Source organism: Oncorhynchus kisutch, linkage group LG11 (genome assembly GCF_002021735.2).
Source record: "Oncorhynchus kisutch isolate 150728-3 linkage group LG11, Okis_V2, whole genome shotgun sequence".
Taxonomy (NCBI): domain Eukaryota; kingdom Metazoa; phylum Chordata; class Actinopteri; order Salmoniformes; family Salmonidae; genus Oncorhynchus; species Oncorhynchus kisutch.
The window spans coordinates 50,114,540-50,137,482 of record NC_034184.2 but is presented as its reverse complement, the minus strand read 5'-3'; the positions used below and the strand labels follow the sequence as shown (position 1 = coordinate 50,137,482).

The following is a 22,943-nucleotide window of genomic DNA, read 5'->3' as shown; positions in this document are numbered from 1 at the left end:
TGAGGGGGAAAAAATAATTTCATCATATTAAGGCTGTAACGTAACAAAATGTGGAAAAAGTCAAGGGGTCTGAATACTTTCCAAAGGGTTAAATAATGTAAGTAAGCCTAAATCAATGTGTTCAAAGCACTCACTGCAAGAAATTGTTAAATGCCATATTACTGGCTTATTATGGTTTTAAATTAAGTTTATCGACTATTCAAAGTCTGGCATATTTATATAACTTTTCTGCGAATATTTGAATCACGGCTTTAAATAGCTTAGCAAAGTGGCAACTGTACATGTTTAACGATGTAGGTTCTTTATTAGTCTGGGTCAGAGAGCTGCAGCAAGTCCACCATCATGTCCATTGATGCCTGTGTAAGCCCAGTGTACAGTATGTTCTGCAGGCTGACAGTGACAAAGGTCTGTCTTTGCAAGAGGCAGCAGAGCAGTTCGTCCAGCACAATCCCAACATGTCAGATGGAATCAGTATGGTGAACAGCAACAGGTTATTTGCATTTTAATTATGAGAAGATCAGCCAGCGTTTGTTCGCTCATGTTTTATGCTTCATGTGATTAAACTTGCGGACTCAGTGCATAATATATGGAGCATTGAGGACACTTTGACCCTGTCACACAGTTTACAATCTCCACATGGCGCCAACGCTGACATGTAAAGAACATTGCAGTAATTTATGCTTGGAAGGATAAAGACGAGGGTGAAAAAATCTGTGGTAAACATTTAGGCTACTTCCATTTAGATTTTCTTGGAATTTGTCAAAGCAGGACTGTCGTTGTTGTACCTCAGCATCTATCTATGAGTTTCCCACACTAAATTGCTCTTGCTTGTACAATTCACATTCTCATTTCAGTTCCCATGATGTTTTACAACCTTTTGCGGCAGGCATGTGGTTAGAGCGTCGAACCAGTAACTGAAAGGTTGCTAGATTAAATCCCAGAGCTGACAAGGTACAAATCTGTCATTCTGCCCCTGAACAATGCAGTTAACCCACTGTTACTAGGCCGTCATTGAAAATAAGAATTTGTTCTTAACTGACTTGCCTAGTTAAATAAAGGTCAAATAAATAAAAATAAACTTCCCATTTCCCACATTTCTTATTCCGACTGAGCCATCAGAGGGTACACAACACAAACCATGAGATGAAATTACACATACATAGTTGATATAATTTTACATACTGTAGCTAGTAGTTTCAAATATTTTCCATGCAGTGCAAACAAGACCACAACTCTCCCAATTCATTTCCCATGGAATGTTGCTCCAATTCACATCCCATTCTACATAAACCCCACTCTCTCTAAATGAATATCTTACAGATGTCATTCACCCACAGAACACAGTCACAACAGTAACTGGGCTCTGCTCCACTCTATTCACTTCTCATACTCAGGCTGTTCCATATTTGCATACAGTATTGCTATGGGTGGAGGGCTGCGGAGGGGCTCTTGCTCTAGCTAGCTCGTCTGTCTTTCTCACACGGGAGACCAAACACTGTGACATAATTGTTCTGTACTGCACATTATTAACAGTCACTTGCTGTGAATACCACTTTCCATGCTTGGCTGAGAAATATTTATGGCTGGAAATTAGTCATTTGTTATTAGGGGCTTGATTTTGTATTTTTTTTTTAAAGCATTCCCACCCCCACTTGCCAAATATTTGGCCACCCAGATCAAAATATGCAAGAATTGGAGAGACAAAAGCCATGTACCTGCTGAGGGCTCAGTTGTTAGGCTTTAATTTCAGTGCTGTACTTTTCCTATGAACACACCACATGATAGCCCCCTCTTCATATAAGATGAGTCAGCAATCTCACCATCAGAAGCCCTGGTTTTCATGTCTGATTGCATATCGTCAATTCCATACTTCAAAGTCAGCTCTGTAGAACAATCAGTCCTAACCATAGTCTCCTCTAGGGTTTTATGACATGACACCCTCACACCCCTCATCCTCCTTCAGAGACATTACTCGGGACTGAGAGTTACTTCAGGGTAGCTTCCTAAATGGAACCATATTCCCTATATTGTGCACTACTTTTGCCTAGGGCTCATAGGGCAGTGCACTATATAGGCAATAGTAGTGCACTATTTAGAGAATAGGGTGCCATTTAGAACGACGCCCATATAATTCCCTTATTATGAGCTGGTGTCCTCACATTGGAACGGTGATTTTCCCCGTGAGGTCATTTCCCCTCTCTGTGAGATCAGCTTGGTGATGGTTCCCCATAATTAGGCCTCTGAAGGATCACTCCATCCATTTCCCAACAATACTGTGCTGCTCTGCTGCTGCTGCTGCTGCTCTGCCTGGCCTGTGCCAAGCTCTCTCATTTCCTGGAAGTGGACTTGTACTTAAAAAGGGGAGGGCACCGCTCTGGTCTGGTCTCCACCTCGCAATGAGTCACTCCAAAGTCTCTGCAGAATTGAGTTGTGACAGAAACATTTTAACAAATGAAACAGAACTGAAAAAGAATCAGTCCTTTCTTATAAACACAAGCAAGTATTCCTTAATGTTTAAATGCCTGATAATAGAGACATGATTAAAAAAATATTTAGTTTACAGACGTTGTGAAGTTATACTTATTATAGCATTTTTCAATTAATGGCTGGAAATAAATGTAACTTTAAGTCTGTTAATCATTTTGGCGACAGTTATTAATTGATGATCTAAATTCAGTTTAATTGTTCACTCATAATTCTGTCCAGTTAAAAATCTGTCTGGCTATTCATTTCCTTGATTTGCATTTCAGACTTTGAACAATAGCTGCTTTGGCACATTGTTTGGTTTGTATCCTGCTTTTTTTGTGTAAAGGTCTTTGGGACTATCAGACAGAGCATAACATTCATAGATGACCCCAGCCCCATGCAGTCCCAGCTATGGCTTAATGAAAGTATGAGATATTGTATGCTTGTCATCCCTCGCTGGCCCTCTGATCGACAGAGTGAGAACAGTTACTCCGTCTGAATTCCAATTAAATCACATCCTCTGAATTTCCCACCATCATTTACCCTCTTCAGAGAAAGAGAGCTTGCAATAAAAACTATTACTGGCACACTGTATATACTAAAGTTTAGGTTAGGTCTAAAATACTGTGGATTAGGGTCAAGTCTACCTACTCTAGCTAGCTTTTGTATTTTGGAATTATATTCCGAGTTGATGATTTAATCTGGTTCATCTTGAATTGAAAGTGAAAATATAATTCCCAACGTGGGATGAGGCCATTGTGTCAGGTATGTGTAAATTGATGTAAGGGGGTCAGGCGCAGGAGAGCAGATATTGGGTAGTCAACAGAGCCTTTTATTTAGGCGAACCAAAAGCACACAAAGCAAAGTGAACACGAAATAACAATACGGGTTAACATAACCCAGCGCATCAGACTAACGTGCGCATAACATGAAACAGAATTAACAATACCACACAAAGACATGAGGGAAACAGAGGGTTAAATACACAACACATAATGAGGGAAGTGAGAACCAGGTGTGTGGGAAAACAAGACAAGACAAATGGAAAATGGATTGGCGATGGCTAGAAGACCGGCGACGTCAACCGCCGAGCACCGCCCGAACAAGGAGAGGCATCGACTTCGTAAGATATTTTGAACTACTTTTGGGTTTTAATCTCTTCCCCTTCATGAATAGGTGATGCTGGATGCAGCTCATGCATGTAACAGAATGTCATTATTCTCTTTTATTTATGTCAAAGCAGGGGGCGGAACCTGCAGTCTCCCCTCCCAACACTAATGGTTAGGAACACTATCCACAGACACTCCACAGACTGGCATCCCCACCATCCCTACCATGCCTGAAGTCAACAACCTCGGGGAGGGAGATAGTTTTCAGGTCTGTTGTTCATCTTTGAACATTTCACATCACCAATACATGCATATGAATATTGGTATATAACAAAACAAATATTTTAGAAATCACGAGTTAAATAAATGAAATTCTGCACATCGAGTGAGAGAGAGTCCCCACCTTCCTTACCAAACAAATTAAATATTTATATACAGTACCTGTCAAAAGTTTGGACACACCTACTCATTCAAGGGTTTTTCTTTATTTTTAATATTTTCTACATTGTAAAATAATTGTGAATACATCAAATCTATGAAATTATACATATGGAATCATGTAGTAATAAAAAAAAAGTTTAACAAATTCAAATAGATTTTAGATTCTTTAACGTAGCCAAACTTTGCCTTAATTAATGACAGCTTTGCACATTCTTGGCATTCTCTCAACCAACTTCGAGAGGAATGCTTTTCCGACACTGCGGTCTAACTCATTCCAAACCATCTCAATTGGGTTGAGGTCGGGTGATTGTGGAGGACAGGTCATCTGATGCCCACTAAGCGCCAACCAGATGGCGGGACGTGGACCCCACTCCAACAAAGTCTTAGTCCACTTGCATCGCGTCCTTTGATTCGCGACCCTCGCCGACGACCTTGGCCTAGTAACCCTCACCAAGGGCCCCACTGGACTGAGGGGCAGCTCGGGACTGAGGGGCAGCTCGGGACTGAGGGGCAGCTCGGGACTGAGGTGTAGCTCGGGACTGAGGGGAAGCTCGGGACTGAGGGGAAGCTCGGGACTGAGGGGAAGCTCGGGACTGAGAGGAAGCTCTGTACTGAGAGGAAGCTCAGGCAGGTATTTGGCTCTGGCAGATCCTGGCTGGCTGGTGGTTCTGGCAGATCCTGGCTGACTGGCGGTTCCGGCAGATCCTGGCTGACTGGCGGATCCTGGCTGAATGGCGGCTCCTGGCTGACTGGCGGATCTGGAAGATCCTGGTTGACTGGCAAATCCTGGCTGACTGGCGGATCTGGTAGATCCTGGCTGACTGGCGGATCCTGGCTGACTGGCGGCTCTGGCAGATCCTGGCTGACTGACGGCTCTGGCTGCTCCATGCTGACTGGTGGCTCTGGTTGCTCCATGCAGACTGGCGGCTCTGGCTGCTCCATGCAGACTGGCGGCTCTGGCTGCTCCATGCAGACTGGCGGCTCTGGCTGCTCCATGCAGACTGGCGGCTCTGGCTGCTCCATGCAGACTGGCGGCTCTGGCTGCTCCATGCAGACTGGCGGCTCTGGCTGCTCCATGCAGACTGGCGGCTCTGGCTGCTCCATGCAGACTGACGGCTCTGGCTGCTCCATGCAGACTGGCGGCTCTGGCTGCTCCATGCAGACTGGCGGCTCTGGCTGCTCCATGCAGACTGGCGGCTCTTGCTGCTCCATGCAGACTGGCAGCTCTGGCTGCTCCATGCAGACTGGCAGTTCTGGCTGCTCCATGCAGACTGGCAGCTCTGGCGGCGCTGAACAGGCGGGAGACTCCGGCAGCGCAGTAGAGGAGGAAGGCTCTGGCAGCGCTAAACAAGCGGGAGACTCCGGCAGCGCAGAACAGGCGTGAGACTCCGGCAGCGCTGTAGAGGAGGAAGGCTCCGGCAGCGCAGTAGAGGAGGAAGGCTCCGGCAGCGCTGGACAGGCAGGAGACTCCGACAGCGCTGTAGAGGAGGAAGGCTCTGACAGTGCTAGAGAGAAGGAAGGCACTGGCAGCGCTGGACAGGCGAGGCGCACTGTAGGCCTGATGCGTGGTGCTGGCACTGGTGGTACTGGGCCGAGGACACGCACAGGAAGCCTGGTGCGGGGAGCTGCCACCGGAGGGCTGGTGGAGGTGGCACAGGATGGACCGGACCGTGAAGGCGTACTGGAGATCTTGAGAGCAGGGCTGGCACAGGACGTGCAAGGCTAGAGAGGTGCACAGAAGGCCTGGTGCGTGAGGCTGGCACAATCTTCACCAGCCGACTAACACGCACTTCAGAACGAGTATGGAGCGCTGACCCAGGTGCCATCAAATCCCCGACACGCTCCTCGGACGAATTCCGTGCCTCATGCACCAACACAGCAACTCCCTCATAACTCTCTCCTCCAATTTCCCCATTAACTCCTTCACAGTCTCTGCTTCGCTCACCTCTGGCTCTGGTTCTGGTTTCCTTCTTACGATAAACAGGGGGAGTTGGCTCAGGTCTGACTCCTGACTCTGCCACACTCTCCCTGTGCCTCCCCCCCAATACATTTTTGGGGCTGACTCTCGGGCTTCCTTCCACGCCGCCATGTTCGTCTCTCCAACTCCATTCTCCTATAACCCTCTTCGCACTGCTCCAGCGAATCCCAGGCGGGCTCTGGCACTCTCCCTGGGTCGACCACCCACCTGTCTATTTCCTCCCAAGTCGTATAATCCAGACTTTGTTGCTCCTGCTGCCGCTGCCTGTCACCACGCCGCTTGGTCCTGTTGTGGTGGTGTTTCTGTTACGGTTTTCTTGTGGTGAAGGAGAGGAGGACCAAAATGCAGCGTGGTCATTTTGATACATGTTTAATAAACGAATAAACACGAACAAGACAAAACAAGAAAAGTAACGTGAAAACCTAAACAGCCTATCTGGTGCAAACAAACACAGAGACAGGAACAATCACCCACGAAACACTCAAAGAATATGGCTGCCTAAATATGGTTCCCAATCAGAGACAACGATAAACACCTGCCTCTGATTGAGAACCACTTCAGTCAACCATAGACTTTTCTAGATAACCCCACTATACCACAATCCCAATACCTACAAAAACCCCAAGACAAAACACACCACATAATTAACCCATGTCACACCCTGGCCTGACCAAAATAATAAAGAACACACAAAATACTAAGACCAGGGCGTGACATGAACGTATACAAGTTTAATATTCTTCATATAGTCACCGTGATAGTAAATGTCAATTTCAGTTTTTTCTATTAATGCCAGGCGAATCCGTAATATTTTTAAGAGACCGGAATGAGGTTTCTAAAGCAGTTTCCTGTATTGAAGACTTTTCCTTAGTTTCAGGTTGGAAAATGAATACCAGTAAATCAGTCTTATTTCCACTCAAGGATTGTGTTTTACAGGAAGTACAGTGGGGCAAAAAAGTAATTAGTCAGCCACCAATTGTGCAAGTTCTCCCACTGAAAAAGATGAGAGAGGCCTGTATTTTTCATCATAGGTACACTTCAACTATAACAGACAAAATGAGAAAAAAAATCCAGAAAATCACATTTTTTATGAATTTATTTGCAAATTATGGTGTAAAATAAGTATTTGGTCAATAACAAAAGTTTATCTCAATACTTTGTTATATACCCTTTGTTGGCAATGACAGAGGTCAAACGTTTTCACAAGTCTTCACAAGGTTTGCACACACTGTAGCTGGTATTTTGGCCCATTCCTCCATGATATCCTCTAGAGCAGTGATGTTTTGGGGCTGTTGCTGGGCAACACGGACTTTCAACTCCCTCCAAAGATTTTTTATGGGGTTGAGATCTGGAGACTGGTTAGGCCACTCCAGGACCTTGAAATGCTTCTTACGAAGCCACTCCTTCGTTGCCCGGGCGGTGTGTTTGGGATCATTGTCATGCTGAAAGACCCAGCCACGTTTCATCTTCAATGCCCTTGCTGATGGAAGGAGGTTTTCACTCAAAATCTCACGATACATGGCCCCATTAATTTTTTCCTTTACACGGATCAGTCCTCCTGGTCCTTTGCAGAAAAACAGCCCCAAAGCATGATGTTTTCACCCCCATGCTTCACAGTAGGTATGGTGTTCTTTGGATGCAACTCAGCATTCTTTGTCCTCCAAACACGACGAGTTGAGTTTTTACCAAAAAGTTATATTTTGGTTTCATCTGACCATATGACATTCTCCCAATCTTCTTCTGGATCATCCAAATGCTCTCTAGCAAACTTCAGACGGGTCTGGACATGTACTGGCTTAAGCAGGGTGACACGTCTGGCACTGCAGGATTTGAGTCCCTGGCGGCGTAGTGTGTTACTGATGTTAGGCTTTGTTACTTTGGTCTACAATTTTGTTTCTGGTGTCCTTTGACAGCTCTTTGGTCTTGGCCATAGTGGAGTTTGGAGTGTGACTGTTTGAGGTTGTGGACAGGTGTCTTTTATACTGATAACAAGTTCAAACAGGTGCCATTAATACAGGTAACGAGTGGAGGACAGAGGAGCCTCTTAAAGAAGAAGTTACATGTCTGTGAGAGCCAGAAATCTTGCTTGTTTGTAGGTGACCAAATACTTATTTTCCACCATAATTTGCAAATAAATTAATTAAAAATCCTACAATGTGATTTTCTGGATTTTTTTTCTCATTTTGTGAGTCATAGTTGAAGTGTACCTATGATGAAATGTACAGGCCTCTCTCATCTTTTTAAGTGGGAGAACTTGCACAATTGGTGGCTGACTAAATACTTTTTTGCCCCACTGTATATGGTATCCCATCTAAAGATAAGGTTACTTATCTTGAAATTGTTATATGCAAGGATGAAAAACAAAGGAGTGAATTGAACTTTAACTCCATTGAGAAAACAAAGAACAAATTGAACCTCTTTTTGATGAGAGATATTCCGTTATACGGTCGCGTATTATTATCCAAAGATGAAGGGTTATCCAGATTGGTTTGTCTCGTTATCACTTGACTTACCCCCTAAAATGGTAAAGGACTTAGATAAGATTATTTATAGTTTTATTTGATGTGATATCCACAAAAATGATGGGGATATATTGAAGCAACATCTCAAGACATCAGTCAGGAAGTTACGGCTTGGTCGCAAGTGGGTATTCCAAATGGACAATAACCCCAAGTATACTTCCAAAGTTGTGGCAAAATGACTTAAGGACAACAAAGTCAAGGTATTGGAATGGCCATCACAAAGCCCTGATCTCAATCCTATAGAAAATTTGTGGGCAGAACTGAAAAGGCGCGTGCGAGCAAGGAGGCCTACAAACCTGACTCAGTTACACCAGCTCTGTCAGGAGGAATGGGCCAAAATTCAGTCAACGTATTGTGGGAAGCTTGTGGAAGTCCACCTGGAACATTTGACCCAAGTTAAACAATTTAAAGGCAATGCTACCAAATACTAATTGAGTGTATGTAAACTTCTGACCCACTGGGAATGTGATGAAAGAAAGAAAAGCTGAAATAAATAATTCTCTCTACTATTATTGTGACATTTCACATTCTTAAAATAAAGTGATGATTCTAACTGACCTAAGACAGGGATTTTTTACTCTGATTAAATGTCAGGAATTGTGAAAAACTGAGTTTAAATGTATTTGGCTAAGGCGTATGTAAACATCAGACTTCAACTGTACATAGAAGTGCACACTATTCTTATTTTTTTTAATGTATCTTAAAAGTAAAAGTAATGTAGACAACTATACAACTTCTACTACTACTACACGTTATATCATCCAATAATATATAACGAAAAACACTCAAAATGAAGAATTAATGCAATTATGTTAATTTCAAATATTTATTTTGAAATATAGATTTGGTGCTCTTCTTTTTATAGCAGGAAGTAAAGGGACTGGACAAGGCTTTGCCTATAGCTGAAAACATCCTGGAAATGAGCGAACGCTTCCCTGGTTTCTTCTTGGTGGAGCATACACTCTCTGTCGGCAGGATTCTTGATCATTGACAATTGCTGGGGGAAAAAATGTAAACATAACATTTTCTTTAACTGACCCTAGTTAGTGTGAAGAATTAGTATTGTATTATTATTATTTCAATTGTAATATTCTACATAATTTACAAATGTAGGGCGGCAGGTAGCCTAGCAGTCTCAATCCGCCTATTTAACGCAGAAGTGTTAAAGGCTACCCCCAGGGCTTAGACTGTTTAGTGCAAAAAATATATATATACATATAAATATATATATATATTTCGTCAACTTTCTTATATCTCTCGGAATTAGGACATACACTTCAGTTCCATGTAGTGAATCTGTTATTCAATGCGTTTGTATGGGCAAATAGCAGTAAGGCCGATACAAACCCCTCGGCCCAGACAGGGCGTAGACTCTTGTGGGTTAAAAAGCATGATCATTACAAAGGTGCAACTCGTGCTGGAGGCAATAAAAGGCCACGCTAACATGGGCAGTTTTGTCACACCACACAACGCCACAGATGTCTCAGAGACAGAGACTGAGAAAAATAGGAGCAAGGAAAAACGCTGGTTGACTTCTTTTGAGGGAGCGTGCAATTGGCATGCTGACTGCAGGAATGTCCACCAGAGCTGTGGCCAGAGAATTGGATGTTTATTTCTTTACCATAAGCCGCCTTCAATGTCGTTTTAGAGAATTTGGCAGTATGTCCAACAGGCCTCACAACCACAGACCACGTATATGGCGTCGTGTTGGCTGTAGGGTTATGGTGTGGGCAGGCATAATCTACGGACAACGAACACAATTGCATTTTATCAATGGCAATTTGAATGCACAGAGATACCGTCACGAGATCCTTAGGCCCATTGTCGTGCCATTCATCCGCCGCCATCACCTCATGTTTCAGCATGGTAATGCATGGCCCCATGTCGAAAGGCCTGCATACTCACCAGACATGTCACCCATTTAGCATGTTTGTGATCCTCTGGATTGACGTGTACAACAGCGTGTTCCAGTTCCCACCAATATTCAACAACTTCGCACAGCTATTGAAGAGGAGTGGGACAACATTCCATAGGCCACAATCAACAGCCTGATCAACTCTATGCGAAGGAGAAGTGTCACGCTGCATGAGGAAAATGGTGGTCACACCAGATACTGACTGGTTTTCTGATCCACGCCCCTACCTTTTTTTTAAGGTATCTGTGACGAACAGATGCATATCTGTATTCCCAGTCATGTGAAATCCATAGATAAGGGCCTAATGAACGTATTTCAATTGACTGATTTCCATATATGAACTGTAACTCAATAAAATCTTTGAAATTGTTGCATGTTGCGTTTATATTTTTGTTCAGTACACATTTGAGTGTATTGACTTACCTGTTTCACTGACGGCAGGGGTCTGGTTCTGGGAAGGTGTTAGAGTGCAGTGGTTCTTCTTGTTGACCTTCTTTGTACACTGGGTAACAAATAGTAATTTATACAGTAGGAGAAATTGCACACAAAGGGTATCAGTGTTTACCATCATACTGTACGTAATGAATAAAAATAATCTTAAAAATGTGTATTTTGATGACATATGTACCTTTGGGTTGAGTCCACAGAGAGCGCTGAATCTTCCTCTCTTCTTTTCCTTTCTACAAGTTGTTGGAAGCCCAGAATTACCTACCTTGTCACTGCCAAGTGCATTGTATGATGACAACTGTGTCATGGAGGGAGGTGAAGAGCTAGCCTCATTGCATTTAGCTAGTAGTTCCCTAGTTAATGATTTGACCAGGGCATCAAGGCTGGTATATACAATGCCAATTAACCTGATTGAAGGATCCCACCAGCCATATGTGAGGCTTTAGTTTGAAAGTCATCAGTACATAGTTTGTCAAAGGCTGTGGATTTAAGACTTCTAGAGGATGCCTCCTCCTCATCATTGTTGATCTCACCATGCAAATTGTCCTGTGTATTGACAGCATAGTCATCAACAGATAAATATGATTTGGAGGCGGCAAGGACGTCAATCTGAGAAACAACGGCATCCAAAAGCTTGGACAGGTCTTCTGTATCTCCTTTTAGGCTAGAGAGGCATTCCTCCATGGATTCCTAAGAGTGATACAGTGAGGATCTGACTAATGACCTCCTTGGTACAGGTTTGAAGGTCCGCTTGGATTTCAAGAGAATCCCTTTTACAAGTCACCTGAGAATCTAAACTTTCACTAGGAGCCTGTTTGAGAGTCTCATCATGTATTGGTGTAACACCATCGATGACCTTTACAGAGTCTTGGCAGGGAGTGAGAAAACGCCTCAGCATTTCTCAAAATCTATGATATATAATACGAGCAGCATGAAGGGTGCTCACTTTTGAAATTCTGAAATTTTCAGAGTGATGTGCCTGCATGGACTGAACAATAGTCTCCACATCTGTTACAAAAGTGTCCAGCAATTTAGATGCTTCAGAGTCTCCCAGTAAGCTGTTTGTAAAGGGGTTGACAGATCTCAGAGCTTCGCTCACTGCCTTTCTAGCCTTTGTCTGGAAAGACACACTGGAGAGTTTCATATTTATAACTGGAAGACTCAGGGTAGATTCACTGTTGGTGGTGCTGTCCTGGAGACCAAGTGGAAAAGTGAGATGGGAGAGACATTGTTCACTGTCTAACAACTCAGATGGTGAGGGGGAACACGAACTGGTGAAATCATTCAAGTCAGACATGATGCCATCCACAAATAGAATGGCCTCCAGAGACTCTTCAGAATCACACTCTCCAACAGAAGATGAGAACTTCTCCATCACCTCAGTCTTATACAAGACAAGAACCTGGCTGGCAATCGCTTTTGTGGTGTCAAGGAGGACTTGGACTTGCAAATACTTTTTGAGAGCCAAGAGAGGTTTTGGGGTCTCACTTTGTCCTTTTTGTTCATTCATAGATGAGGGGGTTATTAAAAGTGGTTTACAAGAAATGGAGTCCGATGTGTCAGCCTCACCATTACTGGAATGACCGATGTCTAGGCACAAAGTTGGAACCATTGAGAAATAATATTTTGTGCTCTCCACAAATGTACTTGCGAGATACCCTTTTTCTGGACAGGTAAGAATCCTCTTCAGCGTATTTTTCATGTCGTAGTAACAGCCAACAGTGTAAGACCAGATCTTACTCTGATGGTTTTCAAGAAGGATCTGCTGGGTAAGATTGTCCATGTCTGAAACAAAGGTACTTACCAACTCAGAGGCCTCAGGGTCAATCATAAGGTCTCTGATCTCACCTATCCGAGGAGTTGGACTAGATGATGTAGTGCCAGAACAACATGATGTACAACCCCTGAATCTTTTAACAATCTCCCGGATCGATTCAGTGGCCTTGGTCTGAAACTCCTCAGTGAGTAGTCTATCCATACTTTGTGTTGACAGACGAAGACTAGACACCTTTGATATTGAGGTTGCTCTCTCCTTGTTTTAGCATCTCCTCGGGACTTTTACAAGCTTCAAGCATCTTCATATGGTCAGCAACAACACAAAGCAGTTCCCTCTTGTCGGGGTCATTTTCTTCCTTATTGCTGAAGTTCAAAACAGTGCCACTGAGGGCTGTCATGACCTGTCCTGTTAAATGTGTCATATCCACCTCAACACCATCCTCTCTGAGAACAACAATCTCCTCAACACTCTTCCCATTAATATACATCTGAAGTATGTTGGAAACGCCAGACACCATCTCCTCAACAACCTTGGTTCTGGAGACACCACCACTGGCAAAAATAACATGGGACATTGGGCCAGAGATGGGAGTTTGGATGGCCACAGAGATTATGGAATTGACCTTCTTTGACACTTCTCCAACAATCACCCGGGATAGACTTTGAGTGTCTACCTGGTCCTCTCTTTGGATACAGAGGACATTGTTCAGCGACTCTTTGAAGGAATCCTGGACACCAGTGAGGAGACTGTCCTCAGTAATCCCAAAAAAGTCCCTGAGTGGCTCAGATGATATTGACTCACCATCTCCCTGAGTATTTGGCAACACTGTCTGAGACCTTTGAGAATACAAAGCAAACAATACAGCATTCCATATTCAATAGTAGACACGGTAGTGACATTAATACATCATTCAGTAATCAGTTAAACTGGTCATTAAGAGTAAACTGTTATACAGATAACAAAACATATTTTCACAAAATGGGTTATGAATAGTTAGGTGAAACCGGTTTCTTTAGGAATGACTGAACATACCCATTACATGAGGAGCTTGATTTGGCCATGCAAGACCTTGAGGATTTGCTGCTGCCTCTCTTGCGAACCTTCAGGTTTGTGGTAGAGGATCTCTCTGATTCTGTCAGGGACTTGCCGGATACTGGAGACACATGGCTGTATATCCGTACAAAACGGAAAATTGCAGGGATGATGACCTCCAGGATGGCCTCAGATACAAACCGCACAATCTCCAGGCACATCTCTGCAAGCAATGCCCTCATCACCTGTAGGACCGAAACAGTGTAGGTAGATTACTCATAGCCGGGCTCTGAAACCAAGCTCCTCGAAGAGATACTAACAATCTCACATATGTTCATGAGAATCATGAAAGTGGCATACATTGGAAAGCATGAAAAGCAGTAGGCTACTAAAAAGCTCTTTGAATGTAACTGTTTGTGATAATGTGGATGATACTGTAGATAGATAAAAGGTTTGTATCTAATATTCTTGAAACATCTATTAATATATCTATGAATCATTTTCAGGGTTAAGGGACTTACAGGGTCCATCCTGCCAATGCTTAACTGCCTCCAATGCCTATAGGAGATAATTTGATGTTTTTAGCACCAAAAAGCACACCAACACACATACAATTTATAAAATCCTCCAGATGACATTGCATTCAAATACTGCAATAGAAGTTTGGACATACTCCTCAGTAAGTTTTTCCAGAAACTGGATGATAATCGGGTTGAAAGCATCCGGATCGATTGGCGGGAGGTCAAGAGCCCTGGTCTGACAGGCCCTGAAGACACACTCACTTAGGATCTTCTCATTAGATTGTCCCTGGTGAGATGTCCCCTGAACTGCCATCCCAGAGAATTCCACAGATGTAGAGGGACCTGTGTGCAAAGCAGCATTCACCAAGGTAAAGAAGTCAGAAAACATGTAACCTTCTGAGGCAAATATGTATTAGCCAACTTTGTGTACTTTGTGAAGTTAAGTACCCAAGAAAGTATAACATGTGCACTCTGCTATTAGTCCTCTGCTCAATAGATGTCCATCCTAAATTACATTTACATGCAAAAGGATTACATTCAGTGAAATTAGAGTTTAATTTATGACCTGCATCAGTGATCTGCTCCACTTTGTTTCTCTTGGTCCTCTTGGCCTAAAAAGACAATACAGTCAATGATATACGCGTAGATACTGTATGAAGCCATTCCAATACAGCCCTTTGAGTAGAGCAAGGGTAAGACTGATTGCAGGGCTGTCCCAGACAAAAAAAAAATGTGTCGACCGAGAGTCATCCTGTTCTAATGTTAAAATGTATTTTTCCATATCAGACACAGCCTATGTGTTTGAATACAATCACCTACATAGGCACTGAGCTTGGCTGATGCTTTAAGCACACTGTTTAATTAAATAATTAAGACACACAAATGACTCAAGAAAGAGCCCGATGGTGACACTGTATTAAAATAAATGACAACGAGTGCCTGTGTGACAGGTGCACGTTGTCATGCTCTCCTCCCTACTGCAGCGAAAAGGCACCACATAACAGCAAGTGTTTATTGTGTTGTCAATGCTGAAGGCGCAATATCATTTCAGCCATTTAGTTTCCTCCTTACAGTTCTGGAAACTTCTTCTTTACAGTTCTGGAAGCTTTAGAGTGTTTTCTGTCCTAATCTGACAATTATATGCATATTCTAGTTTCTGGGGCTGAGAAATAGGCCGTTTCAAATGGGTACGTTTTTTAGCCAAAAAACGAAAATACTGCCCCCTACGCACAAAAGGTTAAGCAAATGTTAAGCAATACCAGTCTGTTCTAACGACTAAAAATTATAAAAGCCATTATTACAAGCATAGCAAATATTAAAAACAGCCGAATCTGTGAAATTGCTTAATTCAACATTTTGCCGGTGCATGAGGCTTGGTGCTCACAGAATCAGTAGGCTATTAAACAAATACTCAAACAGGCAATAGAAGCTATATCTGTCTTACTCCTGTATATATGTATACAGTACCAGTCACAAAAGTTTGGACAAACCTACTCATTCAAGGCTTTTCTTTATTTGTACTATTTTCTACATTGTAGAATAGTAGTGAAGACATCAACACTATGAAATAACACATATGGAATCATTTAGGTACCAAAAAGTGTTAAACAAATCAAAATATATTTTATATTTGAGATTCTTCAAAGTAGCCATCCTTTGCCTTGATGGCAGCTTTGCACACTCTTGGCATTCTCTCAACCAGCTTCACCTGGAATGCTTTTCCAACAGTCTTGAAGGAGTTCCCACAGATGCTGAGAACTTATTGGCTGCTTTTCCTTCACTCTGTGGTCCAATTCATCCCAAAACAATTGGGTTGAGGTTGGGTGATTGTGGATGTCAGGTCATCTGATGCAGCCCTCCATCACTCTCCTTCTTGGTCAAATAGCCCTTACACAGCCTGGAGACGCAAACCAGATGGGATGGCGTATCACTGCAGAATACTATGGTAGCCATGCTGGTTAAGTGTGCCTTGAATTCTAAATAAATCACAGACAGTGTCACCAACAAAGCGCCCCCACATTATCACACCTCCTTCATGCTTCATGGTCGGAACCACACATGCGGAGATCATCTGTACGCCTAATCTCACAAAGACAGTGTTGGAATTTGGACTTATCAGACCAAAGGACAGATTTCCACCAGTCTAATGTCCATTGCTTGTGTTTCTTGGCCCAAGCAAGTCTCTTCTTATTATTGGTGTCCTTTAGTAGTGCATTCTTCGCAGCAATTTGACCACGAAGGCCTGATTCACGCAGTCTCCTCTGAACAGTTGATGTTGAGATGTGTCTGTGACTTGAACTCTGTGAAGCATTTATTTGGGCTGCAATGTGAGCCCACGTTCTAAAGAACGTATCCTCTGCAGCCGAGTTAACTCTGTCTTCCTTTCCTGTGGCGGTCCTCATGAGAGCCAGTTTCATCATAGCGCTTGATGGTTTTTGCGACTTGATGGTTTTTGCACTTGATGAAAAGTTCAAAGTTCTTTAAATTTTCCGGATTGACTGAACTTCATGTCTTAAAGTAATGACGGACTGCTGTTTCTCTTCGCTTATTTGAGCTGTTCTTGCCATAATATGGACTTGGTCTTTTACCAAATAGGGCTATCTTATGTATACCAACCCTACCTTGTCACAACACAACTGATTGGCTCAAATGCATTAAGAAGGAAAGAAATTCCTTTACTTAATTTTTAACAAGGCACACATGTTAATTTATGAAATGCATTCCAGGTGACTACCTCATTGAAGCTGGTTGAGAGAATGCCTAGCGTGTGCAAAGCTGTCATCAAGGCAAAGGGCTACTTTGAAGAATCTCAAATGTAAAATATATTTTGATTTGTTTAACACTTTTTTGATACCTACATGATTCCCTATGTGTTATTTCATAGTTTTGATGTCTTCACTATTATTCTACAATGTAGAAAATAGTAAAAATAAAGAAAAACCCTTTCGACTGGTAATATATACACTGCTCAAAAAACAGTCTGGACAGTCTGTGGTGCAGCGTGGCGTTGGTGGATGGAGCGAGACATGATGTCCCAGATGTGCTCAATTGGATTCAGGTCTGGGGAACGGGCGGGCCAGTCCATAGCAGCAATGCCTTCCTCTTGCAGGAACTGCTGACACACTCCAGCCACATGAGGTCTAGCATTGTCTTGCATTAGGAGGAACCCAGGGCCAACCGCACCAGCATATGGTCTCACAAGGGGTCTGAGGATCTCATCTCGGTACCTAATGGCAGTCAGGCTACCTCTGGCGAGCACATGGAGGGCTGTGCGGCCCCCCAAAGAAATGCCACCCCACACCATAACTGACCCTCCGCCAAACTGGTCATGCTGGAGGATGCTGCAGGCAGCAGAACGTTCTCCAGTCTCCAGACTGTCATGTCTGTCACATGTGCTCAGTGTGAACCTGCTTTCATCTGTGAAGAGCACAGGGCGCCAGTGGCGAATTTGCCAATCTTGGTGTTCTCTGGCAAATGAAAAACGTGTTGGGCTGTAAGCACAACCCCCACCTGTGGACGTCGGGCCCTCATACCACCCTCATGGAGTCCGTTTCTTACCGTTTGAGCAGACACATGCACATTTGTGGCCTGCTGGAGGTCATTTTGCAGTGCTCTGGCAGTGCTCCTCCTGCTACTCCTTGCACAAAGGTGGAGGTAGCGGTCCTGCTGCTGGGTTGTTGTCCTCCTACGGCCTCCTCCACGTCTCCTGATGTACTGGCCTGTCTCCTGGTAGCGCCTCCATGCTCTGGACACTACGCTGACAGACACAGCAAACCTTCTTGCCACATCTCGCATTGATGTGCCATCCTGGATGAGCTGCACTACCTGAGCCACTTGTGTGGGTTGTAGACTCCGTCTCATGCTACCACTAGAGTGAAAGCACCGCCAGCATTCAAAAGTGACCAAAACATCAGCCAGGAAGCATAGGAACTGAGAAGTGGTCTGTGGTCCCCACCTGCAGAACTACTCCTTTATTGGGGGTGTCTTGCTAATTGCCTATAATTTCCACCTGTTGTCTATTCCATTTGCACAACAGCATGTGAAATTTATTGTCAATCAGTGTTGCTTCCTAAGTGGACAGTTTGATTTCACAGAAGTGTTATTGACTTGGAGTTACATTGTGTTGTTTAAGTGTTCCCTTTATTTGAGCAGTGTATATGGATGATTTACAAAGCCAGGTACATTTAAAAATTAGGCTTTTGATTATAGACCTAATTTAGTTGGGTTTTCCTCTCTCCTCAATTTTCTTAGACAATTAGGCTCAGGCCAGGGCTGTTTCCCCGTCTCTGCTACTGCTGCTGCCTCTGCAGCATTGTTCTCAATCCCAATATGCTGGTTAACTTTGCTATTATGCACATAGCAACATAGGAAAGGGCGGCAATTCTACGGAGCATTGAAGATTATGTTTCAGAACCATGGACAGCGACCGTATCCAATGCAGGAGAAAGTGCATTTGTTATAAAATAATATTTGATTTATTAGTGTTGCACCATTATTTTTACATGATATAACCATATACAATGTCAGTATCACGTCTTAGCGTGATGGACTGTGCCATCCCTGTGGCCTCGGCAATGGATTAGTCAACTGAGACAGGTGCGAATCAGACAGGTGTCCATGTGCACCATGAAGAAAACAAACTTTTGCGGCTGCTCGACTTAAGAAATTCCAGTCAACCAACAGCCTATCGACCAAACTGTCGACCAAATGGGGTCAGCCCTAGAATTACTGTTAGGAGATAAAAGGGTATTGCATGGGCAATTTACCTTCCTCGGGAACAACATGCTGAAGGGGCAGGTTATAGATATGAAAGATATCACAAATATCCACATCTCTGCTCAATCTATTCCCTTACCTTGACTTTATTTCTTTTCACGGCATCCTGCTGCATCTGAGGCAGGGGATCCTTCTTCACCTTTTCCTCATCTTCATCATTCTGATTATCAACAAAATCTCTCTCAGCCGCATCACTATCAGTGCTCTGTTCAACTGTGGACCTGTTGGCACTGGTCCTCCTCTTGGTCTAAAAAGACAATACAGTCAATGACATACTGTATGTTGCCATTGCTATACAGGCCTTTGAGAAGAGCTACAGTAAACAATTGGTGATTGAATATTAAGAGATGGAAGTCTGTTGTAAGGACACGTGTTATATGGCATATTGGACAGGTTTAAAGTGTGGACATGTAAGACCCCAGATTTCCCTTTCTCTCCTCAGTCTATTCTCTCACCTTAACTTTTCTCCTTGTCTCAGCCTGCAGCTCGATCTGAGGCAGGGGATCCTTCACTTCACTATCTTCTGGATAGTTTAAACCCAGGATATCATTCTTCATTTTCTGGACTTGACCTTCCAAACTTTGATGATCATGTGGATCATCTTCATTTAAACTCTGATTGGAAGAAATTACACCATTCTTTAAATGCTCATGGATATGGACAATATACCACAGCTAAGAGCTGTTCTTACACGTGACACAACGCACAGTTATTATAAACTGGTTACCAACTTAATTAGAAGAGGACAAATAAATGTTTTACGCTCTGATATACCATAGCTTTCAGCCAATCAGCATTCAGGGCTCAAAACACCCAGTTTATAATGGCCAATATATAAAAAAAATTAACAGAACAGGTTTTCGCTATAAATACACATAGATTCTATTGCCTGATATCATGATTCGTAATTAATGCGTTATGGAGTCACCTATTATTATTATAATTTAGGTAGAATTATGATAAATAGCCTACTACTGTTATCTTTGCAAGGATCATATTTGATGTATAACAAGTCCCATAGGTTATTATAATGCATTATTTTTTTTACAATATTAAAAATGATAATATTAGCGGGACATTAACGTTAGCCCACACCGCCACCCAGCTGCCACTACTTGCGGCACCCCTACCGTCATGTCCTGTGAACCCTGTGGTTCCCGCAGCATAAAAAAAGACGGCGGAGCGGTTCCTGCACCACTGCATGGGGCTTATCTGTTAGCAATTCATAGGCTTACCTTATTATCCTCTATGGTTAAAGTCTATGGCTGGAGCCTATATTCCCATCATGTAAAACTTTACCAAGTGATTACCAAAGAGAGAAACTATCGCATTTTATACGGTAACTCAGCCAACGTCATAATGTGAATGCACTTTGACGTAATAAAACAACTTCAGGGATGATCTGTCAATCAATGCAATCAGCGACGCAATACTGGATCCCCATACCACTAAAAAGACCACTCGAAACAATAAATACTGGTGTATTAGCTACGTTTCTGTTTTTTTGTACAATAATGTGATGAGACAACAAATAAATAAGCAAACAACAGCCGTCACCAATGATGAGCAATACATAACATTGTAAATAAGAATGCGTTCTTAACTGACTTGCCTCGTTAAATAAGGTTAAATCATTTTTTTTTTTTATAAAAAAAAAAATGCAGTAATTTGAGAAGAACGCTTGAGGGCGACTACGAACCAGTTTTGAATAAATGAGGACAGAAACATGCCATGTGTTGTTGGATCAGAGGCGAAGGGTCATAGTTGAAATGAGAAAAAATGGTGGCGCACGCAGAAATACACGTGGTTCACCGTGGTGGCAACAAAATAAACTTCAGAGAGACAGTTATTACAAATGATTCCAACTACATTGTAGCTGACATGAGCTAAACTGTAGCCCTGGCTAGCTACTGTGGCTAGCACGTTAGCTAACGTGTTACTGTGTAGCTACAACACAAGTATTCTAATCTTGAGAGAAACGTAACGTTGACTATTGTTGTCTGTGGTCCTGCAAGAATTATGGGTTCGATTCCCAGGAGCACCGATACGTAAAATGTATACGTGCATGTCCATTGCTTTGTCCCGCAACGAACTATTGTTGATACAGACGACTCTTTGCAGAAGCTTCCGTACGTGTCCTTGATCAACCAACTCAAACGAAAATAACGTTTCCACTTAACAGCGACATATTCATTGTCTCTAGGAACAATACTTTGCGGGACGAAGCAAGCAGGATCTTAGCAAAGTCGCTTTGGGTAAAAGTTTTTACTAAATGGCTTATACACAGAACCAGTGCAGTGGTGGAAAAAGTATCCAAGTATCCAGAGTCATTTTCTATTAAGGTATCTTTACTTTTACTCAAGTTAATGTCACCCAGTAAAATACTGGAGTAATAGTCTATACGTTTTTGGTTTTAAATATACCTAAGTATCAAAAATGTAATTGGATAAAATATACTTATAAACCTATAAATCATTTCAAATTCCTTATATTAATAAGCAAACCAGATGGCACCATATTCTTGTTTTTTTCATTTATGGATAGCTAGGGGCTCCAACACTGACATAATTTACAAATGAAGCAGATATAGATTAGAATGTTAGATTAGAACATTGTGCAAGGTTATTGTCCATTGTGCCAATGAAGCTGTTCTTATGCTACACCCTCGGGAGTGTGGTGTCAGGAAAATAACCTCACGCTCAACGTCAACAAAACAAAGGAGATGATCGTGGACTTCAGGAAACAGCAGAGGGTGCAACCCCCCTATCCACATCAATAGGACAGTAGTGGAGAAGTTGAAAGTTTTAAGTTCCTCGGCGTACACATCACGGACAAATTGAAATGGTCCACCCACACAGACCGCATGGTGAAGGAGGCACAACAGCGCCTCTTCAACCTCAGGAGGCTGGAGAAATTTGGCTTGTCACCAAACACGGTCACAAACTTTTACAGATGCACAATCGAGAGCATCCTGTCAGGCTGTATCACCGCCTGGTACAGCAACTGCACAACGCATCACCGGGGTAAAACCACCTGCCCTCCAGGACACTTACACCACCCGATGTCACAGGAAGGCAAAAAAGACCATCAAGGACAACAACCACCCGAGCCACTGCCTGTTCACCCTGCTATCATCCAGAAGGCGAGGTCAGTACAGGTGCATCAAAGCTGGGACCGAGAGACTGAAAAACAGCTTCTATCTCAAGGTCATCAGACTGTTAACCAGCCATCACTAACATTGAGTGGCTGCTGCCAACACACTGACTCAATCTCTAGCCACTTTAATAATAAAAAATTGGATGTAATAAATGCATCACTAGTCACTTTAAATAATGGCACTTTATATAATGTTTACATACCCTATATTACTCATCTCATATGTATATACTGTACTCTATACCATCTACTGCATCTTGCCTATGCCGTTTGGCCATCGCTCATCCATATATTTATATGTACATATTCTTATTTATTCCTTTACACTTGTGTGTGTATAAGGTAGTTGTTGTGAAATGTTTTGATTACTTGTTAGATATTACTGCACGGTCGGAACTAGAAGCACAAGTATTTCGCTACACTCGCATTAACATCTGCTTACCATGTGTATTTGATTGAATGTTTTCCCCATAAAACCTACCACTGCTTTGATTTCTAATTTGATCAGCATTGGTTTATGCTGTGTTAAAATTCATGTTTAAGCAATAAACCAATTTTTAAAAATGCCTATAGGCTGTCTCATCGTCGTTGGTGATCAGGCCCTACCACAATCGTGTCATTGGCTAACTTAATGATGGTGTTGGAGTCGCAGGTGAACATGGAGTACAGGAAGGGACTAAGCAGGCACCCTTGAGGGGTCCCCGTGTTGAGGATCAGCATGGCAGATATGATGTTGCCTACCCTCACCACCTGGGGCAGCCTGTCAGGAAGTCCAGGATCCAGTTACTAATTGTTGCCTACCC

The 22,943-nt window shown here is 42.9% G+C and overlaps 1 protein-coding gene across 1 annotated transcript; it reads right to left on the bottom strand.

Moving 5' to 3' along the window:
* Positions 1-13,690: 13,690 nt before the first annotated feature.
* Positions 13,691-19,607, bottom strand: LOC116376107 (uncharacterized). The gene is made up of 5 exons (XM_031835008.1): positions 19,440-19,607; positions 19,064-19,231; positions 14,774-14,819; positions 14,361-14,550; positions 13,691-13,808 (listed from the first exon to the last, which is right to left on the bottom strand). The coding sequence occupies exons 1-5, from the start codon at positions 19,539-19,541 to the stop codon at positions 13,691-13,693; spliced, it is 624 nt and encodes a 207-aa protein (XP_031690868.1). The 5' UTR covers positions 19,542-19,607.
* Between the last annotated feature and the right edge of the window lie 3,336 nt (positions 19,608-22,943).